Source organism: Halichoerus grypus, chromosome 5 (genome assembly GCF_964656455.1).
Source record: "Halichoerus grypus chromosome 5, mHalGry1.hap1.1, whole genome shotgun sequence".
Lineage (NCBI taxonomy): Eukaryota > Metazoa > Chordata > Mammalia > Carnivora > Phocidae > Halichoerus > Halichoerus grypus.
The window spans coordinates 138,314,631-138,335,748 of NC_135716.1; the positions used below are offsets into that span (position 1 = coordinate 138,314,631).

The 21,118-nt window shown below is 38.2% G+C and overlaps 1 protein-coding gene across 3 annotated transcripts in view; it reads right to left on the minus strand.

Moving 5' to 3' along the window:
• PATJ (PATJ crumbs cell polarity complex component) overlaps positions 1-21,118 on the minus strand; it is a 347,778-nt gene that overhangs the window by 306,258 nt on the left and 20,402 nt on the right. For all 3 annotated transcript variants that reach the window (XM_078073041.1, XM_036091353.2, XM_078073040.1), the window contains exons 6-9: positions 17,820-18,015; positions 14,696-14,824; positions 4,489-4,707; positions 1,780-1,879 (exon numbers count right to left, since the gene is read on the minus strand). In XM_078073041.1, coding sequence (XP_077929167.1) covers positions 1,780-1,879; positions 4,489-4,707; positions 14,696-14,824; positions 17,820-18,015 — 644 coding nt within the window. The remainder of the gene's footprint in view (positions 1-1,779; positions 1,880-4,488; positions 4,708-14,695; positions 14,825-17,819; positions 18,016-21,118) is intronic.

Here is a 21,118-nt window from a genome sequence, read left to right on the forward strand (position 1 = left end):
TTGATATTTCACCAAAACATTAAGTACTGTCATATTATCCCTTTTCTTTTTTCTTCCTATAAACCTCATCCCTTCCACCAAAATCCTTTTTCATGCCTAGCACAAATGCCTCTCTGTGAATTCTTTATTTCGTTCTGTCAAATGTAATCTTTCATCTGCCATATGATAGTTTGCTTATAGCTCTGCTAAGACACATATTTCATTTACCCTTAAACAATTAAGAGCTATTTTATATTTCTTTCTCTGACTAGACTTTTCTTATATTCATTTTTCTATCCTTTCAGAACTAAGCAAAGTAACCCCCTCAAACATCCAATGAATAGAATAAAACAAAAATTACTCTGAAAGACTACATGTCAAATAGTATACTGAATTTTTAAATGCTCTGGTTTTTGGATTCACCATTGCCCCCCCCCAAAGTCCCCAAAACTTCTTTTGAGAGTAAAGAAGTAAAATGACTCTCTTCTTTATTCAGTAACATAAACATCAAATTTTCTCAATTTTCTATTGGTTATTCATTTTCATTTTACTTGGTGTGTATATTATACTATTAGGTTTACAAGAACACTCCAAAAACTTAATATAATAAAGGTTCATAAGCCACAAGTTTATGAACTAAGCCATGATTTCTTTAACGTGACAGCATATTAAGAGCTATTCAATATAGTTTTTTTCCCCAACATTATTATACAATCCATACTTAGCTCTTTTGGAATTCATTTAAATTCTGAACCTAATAAAGGTAGTACTTAGAAAAATCTAAAGGTTTAAAAACAGTTATTTCATTAGGCTAAAATAGCACAAGGTGGTCTGACATGAATTTCATTCAGGACTTTGAATACATTAGCACTCTTAATCTTTCCACCTGCTGTAAGTATGCAAAATAATAATTTTTTTAAAAAATTAACTTTCTAATCTTGCTATTTTTTTTTTTTTTTAAAGATTTTATTTATTTATTTGACAGAGAGAGAGGTAGCGAGAGCAGGAACACAAGCAGGGAAAGTGGGAGAGGGAGAAGCAGGCCTCCCGCCGAGCAGGGAGCCCAATGTGGGGCTCGATCCCAGGACCCTGGGATCATGACCTGAGCCGAAGGCAGACGCTTAACGACTGAGCCACCCAGGCGCCCTAATCTTGCTATTTTTAAAAAGCCAGAACAATTCATAATTCTGAATTCATGTTACTAGCAAATATTTATCAAAAGGTTTATTTTTCCTTACTCTAATGATTGTCTTATAATAAGAGAGTAACTCTTACAATAAAAGTTACCAAAGCTTTGCATGTAGGAGTTGAGGGAGTGTTATTCAGAGATACTTGGGCCATGTATGTATTCTTACAATAGAATCCCTTTATTTGACAGGAAAATAATTCTAATTAAAGAATTTGTTTTATATATTTTTTAGTAATTATAGTAATACTTTTTGACATTCATAGTATGAAATATATACAGTAATCCTTTTATGTTATCACACTTAAAACATCATAATATGTAACAGTCACAATATTTAAAATATATCTTAGAAAAAGAGAAGATATAATTCAAATGTTATACATTGAGTTAGGCAATTAAATGCTTTTGTTAATGACAATCAAGTCAGCTATAAAACTACTGAGGTAAAACCAATTCTCTAATCACCGAAAAGTAACTGGCTGCCACTACAGATACATGGATTTATTGTTCAGTATTGAAATTAAAATTTGCAGATATTTAATTTTACTATCTAGAAACCTTAACATCCTTTACAATTATTTCCAAATATAAAATAGAAATGATTCATTTACCTGTATGAGCAGTTCCAATATAGCCAACAATTCTAATCCCAAGACTCTGTCCATCTTTTCTAATGAGTTCAACATCGTAAGTTTCAAAAAGAGAACTGTCCTAAAAGGAAAAAACAATTTTAATTGTACATAATATTTAGTTCCATAACTGAGTGTAGTCAATTTGTGCACGGTTTGTCAAGTATTTTTTTTAGAACCTATGGCAGAATCTTAAGATGGTCCCCATGACTTTTGATTCCAGCTGCTATTCCTGCATTTATGTTCCATTATGTGGCAAAGGGGAGATTATCCAGGTGCATCTAATCTAATTGGGGGCCTTTCAAAAGCAGAGTTTTCTGGCTGGCAGCAGAAAAGGAAGTGAAATTGAAGCATAAAGGCTGGACTTGTGGGTTGAAAATGAGGAGGTCCTGTGAGAAGTTACACAGGCCACTTGGAGTTGCTGAGAGAGGTCCTCAGCTGACAGCCAGCAAAGGAAAGAGACTTCAGTCCTACAGCTGCAAGGAATCGTATTCTGCAGACGACTCAAATGAGCTCTCCAGATAATGAGCATCCAGATAAGAGTCCAGACAGCCCTTAATTTTGGCCATGCAGTAATCTAAGCAGAGAGCCCAGCCAAGCCCACCCAGACTTCTGACCTACACAACTGTGAACTAACAAAGCCTGTTGTTTTAAGCCACTAAGTTTGTGTTTTTTTGTTTTCTGTTTTTTTGAGAGAAAAAGAGAGCATGCGTGAGACATGGGGCCTAATCCACGACCCTGAGATCATGACCTGAGCCAAAATCAAAAGTCAGACGCTTAACCAACTGAGCCACCCAGGCACCCCTTGTGATAATTTGTTACACAACAACAGAAAACTAATCCAGCCACTTAGAAAAAACTCAGGATAAATTTTTATCTTAAAAACAAACAAAAAAAAACAAGAAACAACAACCAAAAAAAACAACCAAATATAAAGAAACATTGAGAAACAAATGGTAAGAATTAGTGTGAATAATAATTATTGGGACCAAAAAATATCAAACTAAAACTTACTTTCATTACTTGCCTTCTATTTTTAAAATTTTATTTATTTATTTGACAGAGAGAGACACAGCGAAGAGAGGGAACACAAGCAGGGGGAGTGGGAGAGGGAGAAGCAGGCTGCCCGCTGAGCAGGGGGCCCAATCCCAGGACCCAGGGACCACGACCCGAGCCGAAGGCAGACACTTAATGACTGAGCCACCGAGGCGCCCCTAAAATACTTCTTTAAAAGGATTAAGTGTCTAAAAACAGGATTCGATTCAAAACACTAACATTAGAAGGGAAACAGCTGATTGCATCAAATTCTTACTTATCACACAGCTACACTGGTCCCCACTGCTGAACTGAAGGCTCCAGAGAGCTAGAGTAATGGAGGGGAAGAGAGTGGCTATAACCACTTTGGAGAGGAAAACAAAAATGATGTTAACATCTCAGACAGAAAGCTTCCACTCATAAGGTGCCAAGTAGGGAGAGGCAAACAACGTTCTAGAATCGGCCCTCGAACGTACATGAATGATGGTCTTCCACCTCTTCCTGCCAAAGTCACTTCTTTCTTCTTCCCTCTGCCCCTCCTTTTAAAAGCTATTTCTTTCCTTTTGCTTTATTACCCCTTGCTTCAGAGCCTGTGAGATGGCTGGAAAGATCTTGGAATGGACCAGAAAGATCTGAATTCAAATCCCAGCTTTGCAACTGATGCACTATTATGACTTTTTTTTTTTTTTAATCAAGACCTAAGCTGACTGAGATCAAGAGTCGGATGCCTAGGTGCGCCTGGGTGGCTCAGTTGGTTGGGCAGCTGCCTTTGGCTCAGATCATGATCCCAGGGTCCTGGGATTGAGCCCCATGTCAGGCTCCCTGCTCAGTGGACAGCCTGCTTCTCCCTCTACTGCTCCCCCTGCTTGTGTGCTCTCTCTCTCTCTGTAAAATAGATAAAATCTAAAAAAAAAAAAAAAAAAAAAAAAAAAAAAGAGTCAGATGCCTAACTGACTAAGCCACCAGCTATCCCTCACTTTATGACTTTTAAATGAGTAATTTGGATTTGAGTTCCTTCATCTAATATGATCTTATCTTGATGAAAGGATAAGGCCTATCTTGCAGCATTCCTGTGAGGATTTCAGATGACCTTGACAATTCTAGGTGTTTGATAATAGCAATGATTATTGTTATATCATTATAATGATTATAATAGATATTATTTATTTCCTTTGTTCATTCTGTTCCTATATAATTTATACATTGACCAGTATTAGTTTCCCCTCCAACACGTGAATGTCTCTTCACCACTCTAATGAAATAGAAATGGCAAGTACTGGGGTGCCTGGCTGACTCGATCAGTAGAGCATGCGACTCTTGATCTTGGGGTCATGAGGTTAAGCCCCACACTGGTCATAGAGCTTACTTTAAAATAAATTTTTTAAAAGCCCTTATTTAAAAAAAAAGAAATGGCAAATATTATTTTCCAATTTACAGATGAGTAGCTGAAGTGCAGGGAGGTTGGATGACTTAAGGCTGAGAAACAGCAAAAAAGGAAATCAAATTTGTCTAATGTCTCTAAACTGGGTTCTCTGCTTCACGGGTGAGCACGGAGGCACTACTCCCACCCATGTGGCACTCTGAGTCGAAGGCGCTTCTAATCTGGCAGGGTCTCACACCCAGTATTTAAGGTGAAAGAATGGTTTGCATACTCACAGCACTAGGGCTCCTGTGAGCTACAGCAGGCAGGGCAACAGGTAAGGCTGCAGGGGTGGAAGGGGTTACAGAAATGGCTCCAACTGGGTCTCTTGCAACAAGCATCCGGACTGAGTTTCCACAGTTCCTTAGCACTTGTGCAACTTGCTCGCTGGTCATTCCCTGCACATCTGTGCCACCAATCTTCAAGATGTGGTCCCCTGTCTGGAGTCTTCCATCCTTTAGTTGAAGAACAAAACAAAATTATTCCAAGAAATCAATGATCTAACTGCACTGGCTAATAACCAATTCATCGGACTTTCAATTCTGGCACAATGGCTGACAGAGAATATAATATGCTAAATAAACATATTTATATATTTATTATATATATATATATATATATATATATATATATATATATATATAACAGTTTTAATGAATGCTGAACTGGCAACAGAGAAAAGGAAATCTTTGCCAAAAAAAAAAAAGATGGGGTGGAGGATGTGTTCAAAAGGAGAACAGTAACAGTAACTAGAATTCTAAAATGGGTATTTGGTTGAGGGCATCACTTCATGCCTACTGGCCTAGAGCCAAGGTATTCATGGCCACAAAGGTAAGGAAGAGATCAGAAAAACCCTGGGCCTCAAGAAGGGAAGGAGATTGGATCTGAGACCTCCAGCATCAAGCTAGGAACTCTGAAGGCCAACAAACTCCGTGGCACGTTAAAGGATCAGCAAGATGTCAGTGTGGCTGGAAGAGGATGAGCAAAGAGAAGAGTATTCAGGAGGAGACGGGAGCATTAACTGGAGGTCAGCAGTGCAGAGTCAGTGGGAAGGGAAGTCACTGAAGGGTTCTGAACAGAGAAGGGACATTATTGGACTTACTTTCACCAAGATCCCTCAAGCTTGTCCTGAAAAGAGACTACAGGACAGGAAGCAACAGAAGCAGATACACCAGTCAGGAAGCTAAAACAACTGTGGACTAGGTTAGCAGTTGTGAGGAGACTCTAGATGTATTCTTAATGAACTCTCACAGGCTCTACTGATAGCTTCTACATGAGGTGTGAAGGGGAAAAAAGACTCAAAACTCCAAGTTTTTAGGCCAAGCAGCTGGGTAGACAGCGCTATTAATTGAGAGAAAGAGGCCTACAGAGGAACGGATGGGTGGGAGTAAAAATCAGGAGTTCAGTTTTAGAGATATTCAGTCTGAGATCCTATTAGACATGCAAGTGGAGATGTCAAACATGCAGCTGGATAGACAGATCTGGAGTTCAGGAGAGAAGTCCAGACCACATATTTAAATTTAGGAGTCATTAGCATATATAACGTATTTAAAGTCAGGATTCTGGGAGAATTTAGAGAAAGGATACATAATGTTCCATTTCTTAAGCTGGAGATATCTACATGGGTAATTATTATTGTTGTTGTTGTTATTTAAAATGTTTTATTTCTTAAACTAAGTGATACATACATTGGTGATTGTTGTCATTATTTAAAATGTGCACAGCCATTATACATACTTTTTTATATACTTTTAAATGTGTATATTTCATACCCAGAAAAGTTTAAAACATAATATATCAAAAAGTGCATCAGTTCAAAATGTTTGACATTTCCATTCTACCTCCATTTGTCAAATTCTTGAAACAGCGGATCCATCTACATTTTGTTTCATCAGAAATTTTGAATTCTCTTTACTTACCTTTACCAAGTAAAGTTACCAAGATGTAAACATAGCTGGCTACAAAAGATTATATCTGCCTAGCACTTTACAGGTCAAAAACCACTTTTTATATATCATCTCATTTAGACAGGGACAACTTTAAAATGAGCAAATGGGATTCAGAAAGGTTGACTGACTTGACCAAGGTCACAAAGCTGCTGAAGAGCAGTTCTCATTTAGTCCTTTCTCTTACACTTTGATACCTCCAGAATGATAGTAGACAATAAATTTACTGTTTTCCTCTTCTCCAAGAAACCGCCTATTACCATCAAAACGCTTAAATAAAATGAAGAGGAAAAGTAGATATCTTGCAGCTGGGAGAGGACAGCCTGAGAACAGAGCAAGGACCATCGGGCTTGTACAGTGCGAGGCTTCCAATTCCTGGCTACAGGAGGCACCATCAATAAGGCATAGATGAAATTCAGAAGGAAAAAGTAAAAATAAAAAATAAACGTAAACATAAAGCCTTAAGACTAAAAAGTCTATTCTCCATCCTTCCTTTTCCCCAATTTTGCAGGAACCTGAATAAAGGTAGGTATTAGATCCTAGTATGGAGTAAAAAGCTATGGGCTTTGTTGTGAGGTCTGCAGAAGGCTCTAGGAGCTAGTGGAGGGGGAGAAGAGGAGGAAAACAAATGCAATTCAATTCAGAAAACATTTGCAAAGACTCAGAGAAAAGACAGATGAAAGAGGAAATAAGAATTAGTGGATTTCTACTTTAAGCACTGGGATTTGATATTGTATCAATGCAACAACCTGAAATAAAACAAGTAACTCCTCAAGAGAAAGTCAGTGGTCATGATGAAAAACACTGGTAAAGCGGCCTCTGTAAATCAAACCATCCTTGGCCTGATCAAAGAATAAAGAATACGTCAAGTAAGTGAACTTGGCTTGGCCAAAGAATGCCACTTCACCGTAAGTCCATATTTAGTCACCTCTAGGTACTTTTTTCCTATTTTACCTCAATTCAATTTAAAATGATGTAATTTGCATCTGTCACTGAAAGTCAAACATTTTCTTCTTCCAGAAAAACAGGTGTTCTGAGGAATTCATAAGTGCAAACACAATCAGTCAAATTGACAGGAAAGACACCAAAATGACAGCTACCTTGTTTAAGTCCAGCAGCCCCAAACACTGCATTTTACTGATATTTTTTGATCGACATTCTCCTTCCATAACCTGTCTACTGTGCAAATAAATTAAAACGCATAGAGCTCCTTTAGTTCTTTAACAGAAATCATAAATCAATGATAACCAATAAACAGCTAGGCCAAGATGCAAAGATACAGCATGCTAATCAAACATTCAAATATAAAGGTTTATTAACCCATAGGTTCTTTCAAAAGAGAAAAATAATTAGGCATATAGCCTAAGATAGTATGGAAGGCACAAAAATTAAAACAGCTGATGTGATAGAGTACCCCACATTACAGTGAAAAGACTAAAAGTATCATTTATTCACCTTTTTAAAAAAAAAAAAAAGATAAAATACTTTAATCCAAGTTAGCAGGTATAGGCTAAAAAATATATTAATTTGCATTTTAAATTCCCTGATAGGCAGTTTGGAGGATAATTTCAATTCAAAAAAATATTTGAGGGGCACCTGGATGGCTCAGTGAGTAGAGCATGCGACTCCTGATGTAAGGGTCGTGAGTTCAAGCCCCACATCGGGCATGGAGCCTACTTTAAAAAAATAATAAAAAAAATTTTTAAATATACTTTAATAAATAAGTAAATAAAATATTTGAAAACCTAAAGGAATTTAGGCTTGAGCTGCAAAATAAATCAAATTTGTTTCTTTGAAAACTAGAACACAGAAAATAAAATTATTACTAGGTTTGATTCCAGGCCAGTTCTATCATCGGTCTTTAATCAAAAGGCAACATAACATAGGCAGAAAATAGCAACTCTATAAAATAAACACTCTTTTCCTCAAAGAATTAAAGATACTACATCTCTGGTTTCTCTTCAGACCACATAAATCTTTCGCCTTTTACTAAAGATACTACATCTAAAAACATCTATCCCATTTTCCTCAAATTCCCAGAGCCCTCATCAACTGATTTTTAACGATAAGGAAAAGATCTGTTTATAGATTCACTCAAAGCAAAATCTCTTGGGAATAATCAACTATTCAGTGGCCTCAAGCTGGGCCTTGCTTATTCTAGACTAAAAATTCCTCATAGTACCCACCCACCCTCCAATCTCTGCTTGGTTACATTCCTTCTTGGTATGAAAGATTACTGGATAGTTAACATGACTCATAATTGCCTAATACCAAAAGGTCAGTAATTCATGACCACTTTTAAATAGACTGCATTGTTATAGTTACCTTCCAGGGAAAATGGGTTCACTTAGTGTACCTGATTCCCCTAGAATTTCTCCAGACCACAAGAAAGATACTTCTGTCAAACGAAGTTTTACCCTACCCATTTTCAATTAAAAACAAAAACAAACTTCTGTTGAAAATTTTTTAAATTTTTGCCACAGCTGAACAGAATTCTCAAAAGATGTATGTTTCAGGTACTGTGATTTTTGGAGACTGAGGTTACAGGTAGATATGGGCTTACAGACTTAATAGATTTTAAGATTGATGTGTTATGTATTATAGGTTATAGATTTAGAATATAGATTATAAAGCTCCCCTTACACGATACCATGTAATTTTCCTATCCATGGAATAGGCCCTGATTGCATTTACTGACTGGTCATTGTAACTAAATCTTAACAAGTGTTTTTTTTGTTTTTTTTTAAAGATTTTATTTATTTGACAGAGAGAGAGAGAGACAGCGAGAGAGGGAACACAAGCAGGGGGAGTGGGAGAGGGAGAAGCAGGCCTCCCGCTGAGCAGGGAGCCCAATGCGGGGTCGATCCCAGGACCCTGGGATCATGACCTGAGCCGAAGGCAGACGCTTAACGACTGAGCCACCCAGGCACCCTCAACAAGTGTTTCTTAAAAAGCTCCTATGAATCACTATTTTTCAGTTTCGTTTACTTTGTAACATTAGAGGCAGTAGACAGCAGAAGGACAAGTACAGGCTTTGGAGACAGACACACCCAAGTTCAAATCCTGGCTCTATTTTGATCAAGCTGTAGAGCCAGAGGTCGGTTACTTATTCTCCCTAAATCTCAGATCCCTCTTAAGCAAAATGGGAATAAATCCCTCTCCATTGATTTGTGAGCATTAAACTCAATTACTATATGTAAAGTCTTTAGCTGAATGCCTTGCTTATAGCAAATCATCAAATGCATCCATTTCTGACGTCCCTTTAGGCTGCAGTGACCTCAGTCAGGTGTTCTTAGGCATACTCCCTCAACTGTACCCATCTTTTAACTGTATATAATATCTGTAAACACAAAAGGAAATATAAAGGGCTGTGTCATTAAACTCTTCTAAATAAGAAATACAGACTTCCTTCTCTTTCTATCACCTCATTTTATATTCTTTGAATAAAGATTGATTAACCCCATTAGCTGAACATAGGTATCACTTTATGATCAATCAATCGAAGACATCTATATTCCCTTATCATAAAGATTGCCGGGACGCCTGGGTGGCTCAGTCGGTTAAGCCTCTGCCTTCAGCTCAGGTCATGATCCCAGGGTCCCGGGATCGAGTCCCACATCGGGCTCCTTGCTCAGCAAGGAGCCTGCTTCTCCCTCTGCCTGCCTCTGTCTCTCTCTCTCTCTGATAAATAAATAAAATCTTTAAAAAAAAAAAAAAAAAGATTGCCATAGTCAACAGTGAGCATTAATATTCAAAACACGAATACATTTTAATTAAAAGCAGTAATTCCCTTTCATTCTTTTAAAGCTATGATCAGCCTACATGAGAAACAACTTGTAAAGGCTCAGCAACAATGCACAGAGCCAGTTCAAGAGATCTTATCGGCCATCAGCTGAGATGAGAAGAGAGAGGGGATGGCTCTGTCTCTTATGTTTAGGCCTCGCCATATTCCCTACAGGAAAAAGACAGTAGTTCTGTTGCTTCTAGAGCTGGCTTTTATCTGATAAGCTTAGACCAACCCTGGACAAGTATACATCTGGAAAAGAAAAACATTAGGATCAATTTCATATAAATAGATTTAAGCAGTAAAAGACAGGCTTCAGAGTCAGACAGATGTGGACTCAATCTTGACTTTGTCATTTTCTAGTTGAGTAGCCCTGGGCAATTTCTTAACAGTTTCCATAACTCTAATTTGAAAATAAAATTTATGACTGTTTTAAGGATTACATGAGAATAATGTATATTAGGCAGATAACAATGTCTGGTATAAACATTTGCTTCTGCATCATAACTGATGGGCATACCCCAACCCCCTCCTTGATGACCTGAAATAGTGACATTCCCTTCCAGTAAAGGCTGAAAATCAGACCTGGGCCTTTCCCAACACTGTCTCAATGGGATTAATTTGGGAAACTGCACATCATATTCTCCTTGTGACAATTCTTAATGCACATTAGGATATTAAAAGCTCAGAAAATTCTTACAGTAAAAAAGTCTATTTGATTTTGTTTAACTTGGTGTTTTCTAAATTTATCTGACCCTTTGTTTTTCACAGTAACTACTCCACTCGGCATCTTGAAAAATGCTACTCCAGCAAACAAGCTTACGAAAATTGCTAAGTGGGGGGAAGGGAATGTGGGAAAAGATACCAAAATACTCCACAATACCTCATTCTTTTTCAGGTTACAAAATATTTCCAAAAAACCCTTAAGAATATGTTTTCTGCCACAGATGTGTTTTGAAGATCCATTAAATGACAATTCTCAGCCTTACTGGTCTCAGAAACCCTTCACACTCTTAATTATTGAGGATAGAGAAATGGGCATTACAAAGATGCACAGGAAACTTGTGGGTGATGGATATGTTCATTTTCTTCATTGAGGAGATAGATGGTATGATGGTTAAAGTTTATGTGTTACCTTGGCTAGGCTATAGTACCCAGTTTTTTGGTGAAACACTAGTCTAGATGTTACTGTGAAGTTATTCTGCAGATATGATTAACATCTACAATTGGCTGACTTTAAGAACATTACCCTTGATAACATAGGTGGTGTGGAGAGGGGCTCCATCAAATCAGTTGAAGACTTTAGGAGCAAAAACTGAGATTTCCTTGAGAAAAAGGAATTCTGCCTTAAGACGGTAACAGATAGGAAACAGAGTTTCCTAAGAAATTTTGCCAACCAGCCCTACAAATTTTTAAGTCCAGACTGCAATATCAACTCTTGCCTGAGTTTCTACTATGCTACCCTGCCCTACACATTTCGACTTGCCGGTAAACATAGGTCAAATTTATTGAACTGTATACTTTACCTATGTACGGTTTGTTGTATATCAATTATATCTCAAAAATTACTGAGAATCTCAAAGAGCTTTTGTTTATGTGGTTCTCCTCTGTTATCTACTGAATTAGAAAATGGCACAGGGGTGCCTGTGTGGCTCAGATGATTGGGTATCTGCCTTCAGCTCAGGTCATGATCTCCAGGTCCTGGGATGGAGCCCCGCCTCAGGCTCCCTGCTCAGCGGGGAGTCTGCTTCTCCCTCTCCCTCTCCCCCTGCTTGTGCTCTTTCTCCCTCTCAAATGAATAAATAAAATCTTAAAAAAAAAAAAGAAAATAGCAGAGAAATTTTTAAAATATTTAATGCATGTAATATACTAATATATATTTCCATATATTGATGCATACACTTTTCATTTTGAAAATAAAAGCTGTATTTTCTACAACAAAATGGTGAGAAGAGTGGTACTTTTGAGTATTTTTGGAAATCTCTAATATCTGGCTTAAAAGAAGACAAGTGGTTTTGCACACCTGCTTTAGCATTCAGTACATTGCAATATGTTGTTTTGGCTGAAGTATATAAAGAAAATATGGCCTCAATTAGATACATAGTTGGAAAATGGTGGAGTATTTTAATAGCCCTTCGAGTCCATTCTTCTTTGATAACATACCAAAACTTGACAATTTGTGGTTTCTTAAAGATCAGTGGCAATATGGAATCTGCAACTTCATCAACAAACTTTCAAATACTGTTTCATTTAAATCTATTGATCAGTATTGAATCCTGAATGGACCTTTTACCTATATATTGTCATATCACACATTGGTCTTCAGAAAATACTGATATACAGACTCATGCAGATCTTCCAAATATTGACATATTTCATTATACAATATTTTTAAAATCACATTAATATCAGCAATAATCTAATTAGAAAAGTCTTTAAATATTGGAAAATGTCAAGCTCATGGTAAAACACAACTTTTCCAGAATTCTAATTTTTGCTTCAAAGTTCAAATTTTATCATCACCCACAAACGCTGTCAGTTGTTTTCCTTGAAGTGACAGGCTTGCTTCATTCATTTTCAAAGAAATGTCTGCCAAGCACCCAAGTCTGAATAACCATAATTTTCTGTCAATTATTCTTTCAAAAATAAAAATACTATTCCAGATTGGTGGTTGCCAGAAGTTGGGGGGAAGGGGGTAGCAGGTAGGCAAAATGTGTGATTATGGTCAAAAGGTACAAACTTACATTTATAAAATAACTAAGTCATTGGGATATAATGTACAATGTGGTGACCACAGTTAACAATACTGTATTGTACATATGAAAGTTGCTAAGACAGAAGATCTTAGAAGTTCTCATCACAAGAAAAAAATGTAACTGTGTTATGATGGATATTAACTAGACTACTGTGGTGGTCATTTCACAGTATAAAACATCAAATCATGTTGTATGGCTGAAATTCATGACATATGTCACATTTCAAAAAATATTTTTGAATGAGAGCAAAAAATTTAAAAATTTTTAAATGTTTTCCATATTAAAAAAGTGGCTAGTTTGTCTCACAAATATTTTTTTAAAGATTTTATTTATTTATTTGAGAGAGAGAGAGAGAGATCACAAGCAGGGGAGAGGGGTAGAGGAAGAAGCAGACTCCCTGCTAAGCAGGGAGCCCAATGTGGGACTCGATCCCAGGGCCCTAGGATCATGACCTTCAGGTCGGAAGGCACATGTTTAACCAACTGAGCCACCCAGGCGCTGTGTCTCACAAATATTTTTCTCAAACCAACCATCATAATTCAGTATGTGGCAGAAGTACTGTATGGTATGTCCCATTTTGTTACACAATATTAAAAAGACATGCAGTTAAATTTCAAAATTTGCTAGAAATAATTTTTTGCTGCACTTTCTTAAGACTGACTTTTTTTTTTCTCTTTCTCCACAATGGAGAAGAATGCAGTGACCACTAGCATGGTTTGATGCCATTTCCTTGTTTTAATCCCACAGACCCCCTACAAGAGTCTCAGGGATCCCCACAAAGCAAACTCTGAGAGCAGCTTCTCTAAATACAAGTGGAGGCTAAAAATAGGAATATTAGCAGCTCCACAGTTTGTGTAAGATGGAACAATCTTGAAAAGAAATGGGGTGCTGAGGAATTTATCTCAAAGCTGCATTTGCAAGGCAAGTTCATTTTTACTTATACTTATCAGAAGGGATATATTTGTAGGTAACTAAACATCAATTACTGAAATTTACTTATTATTCTGGTTATCATGGACAGTTCACATACTATGGGCTATTAAGTGGCATCATAACCAAATTTCTGAACTACTTTTCTAAAAACTACATGCAATGTTTAACATTTTCTTCAATGTAAAACTAAACAGAAATAGTTCATAAGTTTTACTTATTTATTTTTTAATTTTATTTATTTGACAGAGAGAGAGACAGAGAGAGAGGGAACACAAGCAGGGGGAGTAGGAGAGGGAGAAGCAGGCCTCCTGCTGAGCAGGGAGCCCGATGCGGGGCTCGATCCCAAGACCCTGGGATCATGACCTGAGCTGAAGGCAGACGCTTAACCGTCTGAGCCACCCAGGCACCCCAGTTCGTAAGTTTTAAAACAGCCCACTTTCAGGGGCATCTGGCTGGCTCAGTCAGTGGACCATGTGACTCTTGATCTCAGGGTTGTAAATTCAAGCCCCATGGTAGGCATGGAGCCTAGTTTAAAAAAAAAGAAAAAAGAAAAAAAGCCCACTTTCAGTTTAAACTGCTAAATAATGAAGTGTAGCCATTTGGCTTACAATGCGAGAAAACTGTAATTCAAGTGAAATTTACCACATACAATATTAGGACAAATGTTTATAATCACTGTACCTTCTGAGTTTAGCATTTAGGTCCTTGAAAGATACATTGGGAGAGAATACAGATATTCAAAATACAATACCTATTAACAACTCAACAAAAAAATACTGTCCTCTGATGGAATCAAGAAGACTGTCAACCACAAGCCAAAAAAAAAAAAAGTTGACTTAGGAAATGTTTCAAATAAAGCCAAATGAGTGTGTATTAACATTCATGGGAATAAAATTTTTTTTAGCAATATTTAAATTCTAATTATGGAATCATATATCCTAGTAACCCATGTTATAAAATTACATTTCAAACCATACAATTTAAACTGTATGACACCAAAATGAGAACAAACGAGTCAACTTACTCGATCTGCTAATCCTCCAGGAACAATCGTCCTCACAACCACACCACTTGATTTTCCTCCAACTATTCCAAAACCTAATCCAGAGCCATCATTAATGAGCTCAACATCTTCAATATGGCCCCAATGAACCTACAAATTAATGGCAAAAAAAGCCAAGGTTAGTGAAACACAGATACTTAGCTTTCCAATACAATAACAAGTAAAAGATATACCACAAATTGAACATGCCTACAAGTAATCAGGGCAACTTTCTAGAGGCTAGGAGATATGTAACGATGATCAGATGGTCCCCGCCCTTGAAAATCTTATAATCCAGTAGAAAGATAATCTAAAACACAAATAATTAAAATATGAGGCAGGGGCGCCTGGGTGGCTCAGTCGTTGAGCGTCTGCCTTCGGCTCAGGTCATGATCCCAGGGTCCTGGGATCGAGCCCCGCATCGGGCTCCCTGCTCGGCGGGAAGCCTGCTTCTCCCTCTCCCACTCCCCCTGCTTGTGTTCCCTCTCTCGCTGTGTCTCTCTCTGTCAAATAAATAAATAAAAATCTTTAAAAAAAAAAAAATAATAAAATAAAATAAAATAAAATATGAGGCAGAATACTGAATCATAAGATACATAGCTCGAAGAGGATAGAGACATGTTGCCTTATTCTCCAGTCTGTACCCAATATCTAGCACAATGTCCAGCACACAGGAGGAACCAATAAATATGTGTTTACCTGAATTGGAAGAGAATCACAGACTATTATAAAGATGCAGGAGCGGGGGGCCAGGGGCAGAGATAAGAGGTTGAATCCAATGAAGAATTACGGAAAGCTTCGAGGAAAAGGTCGCATTTTAATTGCAGTATGGGGAGAAAAAAAAAAAACCACATTCGAGCAAAAGGGAAATGTAAGAGCAAAGCAGGGCCAAGTAACAGAATGGGTCAAAGATATGGTCAAAAGATTGGATTTACTTAACTGGATAAGCAAAAGGAATAACTGAAGGTTTTTAAAAAAGGAAGGACAGGGATGCCTGGGTGGCTCAGTCGGTTAAGCGTCTGCCTTTGGCTCAGGTCATGACTCCAGGGTTCTGGGATGGAGTCCCGCATCGGGCTCCTTGCTCAGCGGGGAGCCTGCTTCTCCCTCTGCCTGCCACTCCCCCTGCTTGTGCTCGCTCTGACAATTAAATAAAATCTTTAAAAAAAAAAAAGAAGGACAAGAACAAAGCAGTGGTTTAGGAAGATTAATCTGACAGCAATATGAAGGATGAAATGCTGAGGACACAAGGTAAAGAGACTAATTAAGCAGGCTCTTATGCGGGAGAGGAAAGGTAGGCCCCACTGAAGACACAGCAATAGGACTATCTGAATCAAACTGAGAGACGTTAAGCATTTTGCCTCTAACTAGTAGGCTTCCAACAGAAATATGCATTAGGGGTGCCTGGGTGGCTCAGTTGGTTAAGCATCCAACTCTAGATTTCAGTTCAGGTCATGATCTCAGGGTGGTGAAATCAAGCCTCTGGCTCTACATTCAGAGGGGACTCTGCTTACGATTCTCTCTCTCCCTCTGCCCCTTCTCCCCACACGCACTCTCCCCCAAATAAATTAATCTTAAAAAAAAAAAGTACAATAATGCAATATATGTTAAGAAAGAAAAAAAGAAGAAGAAGAATGTAGCAGGAGGGGAAGAATGAAGGGGGGGGAATCGGAGGGGGAGAAGAACCATGAGAGACGATGGACTCTGAAAAACAAACTGAGGGTTCTAGAGGGGAGGAGGGTGGGAGGATGGGTTAGCCTGGTGATGGGTATTGAGGAGGGCACGTTCTGCATGGAGCACTGGGTGTTATGCACAAACAATGAATCATGGAACACTATATCTAAAACTAATGATGTAATGTATGGGGATTAACATAACAATTAAAAAATTTTTTTAAAAAAGTACATTAAATTTACATATCTAACCACAGAACAAAATCTGCCATCTCAAGCTCAACAGGGTATACTTACCGGTTTTACTATTATACTAAGTTGGACAGTTACTATGCAAGGTTAAAATAACCAGGAATATTAGGATATGTAATAAATTTGGGTCTAAAACAATATCTAGTATCTGGGAAGTAACAAATTTGCTAAAATATGCCTGAATTAATGATCACAACTAATATTCAGAGTGTATATTTTGCACTAGGCACTGTGCTTAGCTCTTCACACGCACTCTCATGTAATCCGCATATTATCTCTGTGAAGTGGATGCTGTTATTAGCTCCAAGGAAAAGAAGAAACTGAGGGTTGGAGTTGTCAAGGAACCTTCCTGATATGACACAGCTAGGAAGTGGGAGAACTGGACTTGAACCCATCTTAGCCTGGCTCCAGAGCCCTTGTTCTTAACCACTATGCAAAGCATTTTCTCACTTTGTTCATTGTATTTATTATGTAAATTGTGCTGTATAGATATCACTGATTACAAAAGGGAAAATGTCTATACGTTAATTTGTGTTGTGACCTTGTACTGTACCCAGATGGTCTATTGTTTCTTTTGTCCCAATGAATGAAAATCAATCAGCTAGCACTTAGTGTTATAAGAAAGTAAGATTTACTAACTTGCATTCTGAAGATGGAGGCCAAAATCTGTAAAACCTTATAAACCAAGTTGAAAGATTCCCAAAAGAGACATATGCTTTTATTCTTTTAAACTGCTCAGCATACATGCTTACATGAAAAGGAAACCTATAATTTTGCATTGTCAATAATCTAGTCATAAATACCCAATATAATCTACAAAAATGTTTTTGAGATAAATAACATAACTAAATCTTACTTAAGATACTCAACAGTAAATCTCTAATAAAAACTCTCAGCTTAATTAAGAACCGCCTACATCACTGAGGAACAAGACTCTTTCCAAATAAGTTATGCGTAATACAACAATTCACCTTTTACATTAAATAATAATCTTAAATAAGGAGAACCATAGGACATTGAAAAAACAATCCTCTGTGAAATTTCTTGTTTAATATGCTAATGCTGTATTTAGAGATGTAATCTTTCCTGAAGTATGACAAGTAAAATAACATCTTCTAAATGTCTTTACACTTCTTAAAATCAGTAGCATAATTCAAAATTATTTTTCCAAATTTGTAACTCACTGTTTCAGGCAGAGTGGTATCAGTTACGCTGGTAGAAGTACTGCTTTTTCTGTGGATGGGTTCCCTGGCCACAACCAGATGCAAAGATCCAGTGGTTTGTTGTAATAACGCAATTGCTTGCTGATGGGAAATGTTCTGATCCAGTGGTGTGTGATTAATAGCCAATATTTGGTCATTTTCCCTTAATCTTTGATCCCTTGATAGAATAAGAAAATTCTGTTATAAGTGATACAATAGCATCGTTAAAAAAAAATCTTTTATTCAAGTGGAACAGTTTATCTCTTATGGCACTACTTCACTTAGTACATTTATTCAAATAATTATATGACAGCTCTTCAGGGTGCTTTTCATCAAAGCACTTATTAGCTAACTAACCGATTAAGTGGTGCATCCCTAAACGTGTACACACACACACACACACACACACACACACACACACACAAAACCATTTGGCTAGAAAAATAAGCAAAAACAATGCGTGGGGGGGCCCCACTGCCAAGGTTTTGCATATAAGAACACTGCCACCATTCTGCACGAATCCTATACTCCTGAACCCCTTCCAACCTGACTTCAGCATATACCACACTGGGGTAACTGTATCCTCAAATTCACCGATAACCTCCTCTCTAGCAGAGTCACCCTGTCTAGATCATCCTTTACATCTCCGACATCTGTCAATTGTTAGGCCAAACTCTCCTTGAAAATCAATAGATGCTACTTCTAAATCTGTATTTAAGCCCTTCTCTCTGTCTCAATCCTCAACTGCCCAACTGCTAACCAAGGTAAAAAAAGAACTATTTTAAAAAGAAATTAGCAAAACCTTAAGGAAAAAAACACACTATTATAGTTAATATTTACTGAGCACTTGTTAGAAGCCACATACTGTGCTAGATGCTTTATAGGTATTATCTCATTTAATCCTCACAACCACCTCTTACTTAGTGACAGGGGAACCTGGGTGGCACAGTCAGTTAAACATCCGACTCTTGATTTCAGCTGAGGTCATGGTCTCAGGGTCCTGAGATCGAGCCCTGCATTGAGCCCCATGTCAGGCTCCGCACTCAGCACGGAGTCTGCTTGTCCCTCTCCCTCCCCCCACTTGTACTAAGATAAAATTAAAAAAAAAAAATGGTAGTTACATTTTACATGTAAGAAATTAAAGCCTTATCTTAGCTGACTCTGAAACGTATTTCACTTTAGTAGGATTTACATATTTGATTTCATTATCTCCCAGACACCACTCTCTCTTCCCATTTCTCCATCATCACCCCTTCAGTTCCTTCTTAACCCTCTTTATCTCTGTTGCCTCCACCCATCTTCTTCCATTCCCCATGTCAACCATCCAGTGGAGATCCTTCTCTAATGCCTAAAACTGAACTTTCAAAATTTCTCAAGGTTTATTTTGCTAGGCTCTCTTAATGCTGGTATCGTCCAACTTGAAAACGTGTAACAATTACCTGTGATTACTGACCAGTAAGGAGAGAGCCAAAGGAAAGAGAACAAACTCTTATCATCATAGTTTCATAAATGAAAATTAACCTTCAAAATACAGAATCTCCCAGAGGAGGGATTTATCTAATCAGAATTATGAAAATTCCATTATATTGCCCTTATCTTTCTTAGGTCACAGCAGATTCAGCAAAACTTTGTCATGGATCAGAATTTGGTAGTTTTTTTTTTTTCTTAAGATTTATTTATTTTAGAGACAGAGAGCGAGAGTGGGGCGGGGGGGGGGGAACAGAGGGAGAGGGAGATCTCCAGCAGACTCCCCGCTGAGCATGGAGCCTGATGCAAGGCTCAACCCCACGACCCTGAGCTCGTGACCTGAGCCGAAATCAAGAGTGGATGCTTCACCGACTGAGCCACCCAGGCACTCCTGGTAACTTTTTTTTTTTTAAGATTTTATTTTTAAGTAATCTACACCCAACATGGGGCTTAAACTTACTGGCCCAACATCAAAAGTTGCATGCTCTACCAAGGAAGCCAGCCAGGTGCCCTCAGAACAGAATCTGGTAACTTCTGAGCTCAGGGACACAGGGTAAACTTGGTTGGTATTCAAAGGCCTGTGCATGGGATGCCTGGGTGGCTCAGTCAGTTAAGTGTCTGCCTTCAGCTCAGGTCATGATCCCAGGGTCCTGGTATTAAGTCCCACATCGGGCTCCTTGCTCAGCAGGGAGCCTGCTTCTCCCGCTGCCTGCCGTTCTCGTTCTCTTGCTCTCACTCTCGCCCTCTGACAAATAAAATCTTAAAAAAAAAAAAATAATAAAGCACTACCTCTTAAAAAAACAAAAACAAAAACAAAGGCCTGTGCATGTGGTCCCCGAGTACTCCTTCCAACTTGGCTTCCTTCCCACATAAACCCCCTTTCCGACTATTCTGACCTACTCTTTCCCACTCAAACACGTCTGGCATTTCCTGCTCTTGTGTAGATGGTTTCCTCCATCTCTGATGCCCTTTGACTCTACTCAGCCAAATCAATCCACCCTCTGTGATCAGCTGAGTGTCTCTCTTTCCCACCCTCCCCATCACTTACCTCATTATCAGTGCTCTGAACCACTCATTTACCACTCACTGAATATTCATTTATACTAAATATGCTATCGACAGAGCTAGCTAAATCCTACTAACCTGTATGTTTTCTGAGGATAGACATTCATGTTTTAGATTCTCTTTTGAAACTAGCAAGTTACATATGAAAATATCTATTTTTGAGGTCAAAATTGTGGGTGGCTCTCATAATAAATCAGTTATCATTAAAAATGCTGCTTAGGGGCGCCTGGGTAGATCAGTCAGTTAAGCATCTGCCTTCCGCTCAGGTCATGATCCCAGGGTCGTGGGATCAAGTCCCACATCGGGCTCCTAACTCAGCAGGGAGCCTGCTTCTCCCTCTGCCAAGGGTCCTGGTATTAAGTCCCACATCGGGCTCCTTGCTCAGCAGAGAGCCTGCTTCTCCCGCTGCTACTCGTGTGCCACACACACTTGCTCTGACAAATAAATATTTTAAAAATAAATAAAAATAAAAGTGTTGCTTGTACATCCTGGGGCACCTGGGTGACTCAGTCAGTTGAGTGTCTGACTCTTGATTTCAGCTCAGGGTGGTGGGATTGAGCCCCGCATTGGGCTTGCAATGGGCATGGAGCCTGCTTGGGATTTTCTCGATTTCTCTCCCTCTGCCCCTCCCCCCGCCCCTCATTTGCTCTCATGCTCTCTCTTTAGAAAAAATAAAAATAAAATAAAAATGTTGCTTATACATCCTTTTATTAATATTAGGAAAGGCTTATTATGTTGAGATAAGGATA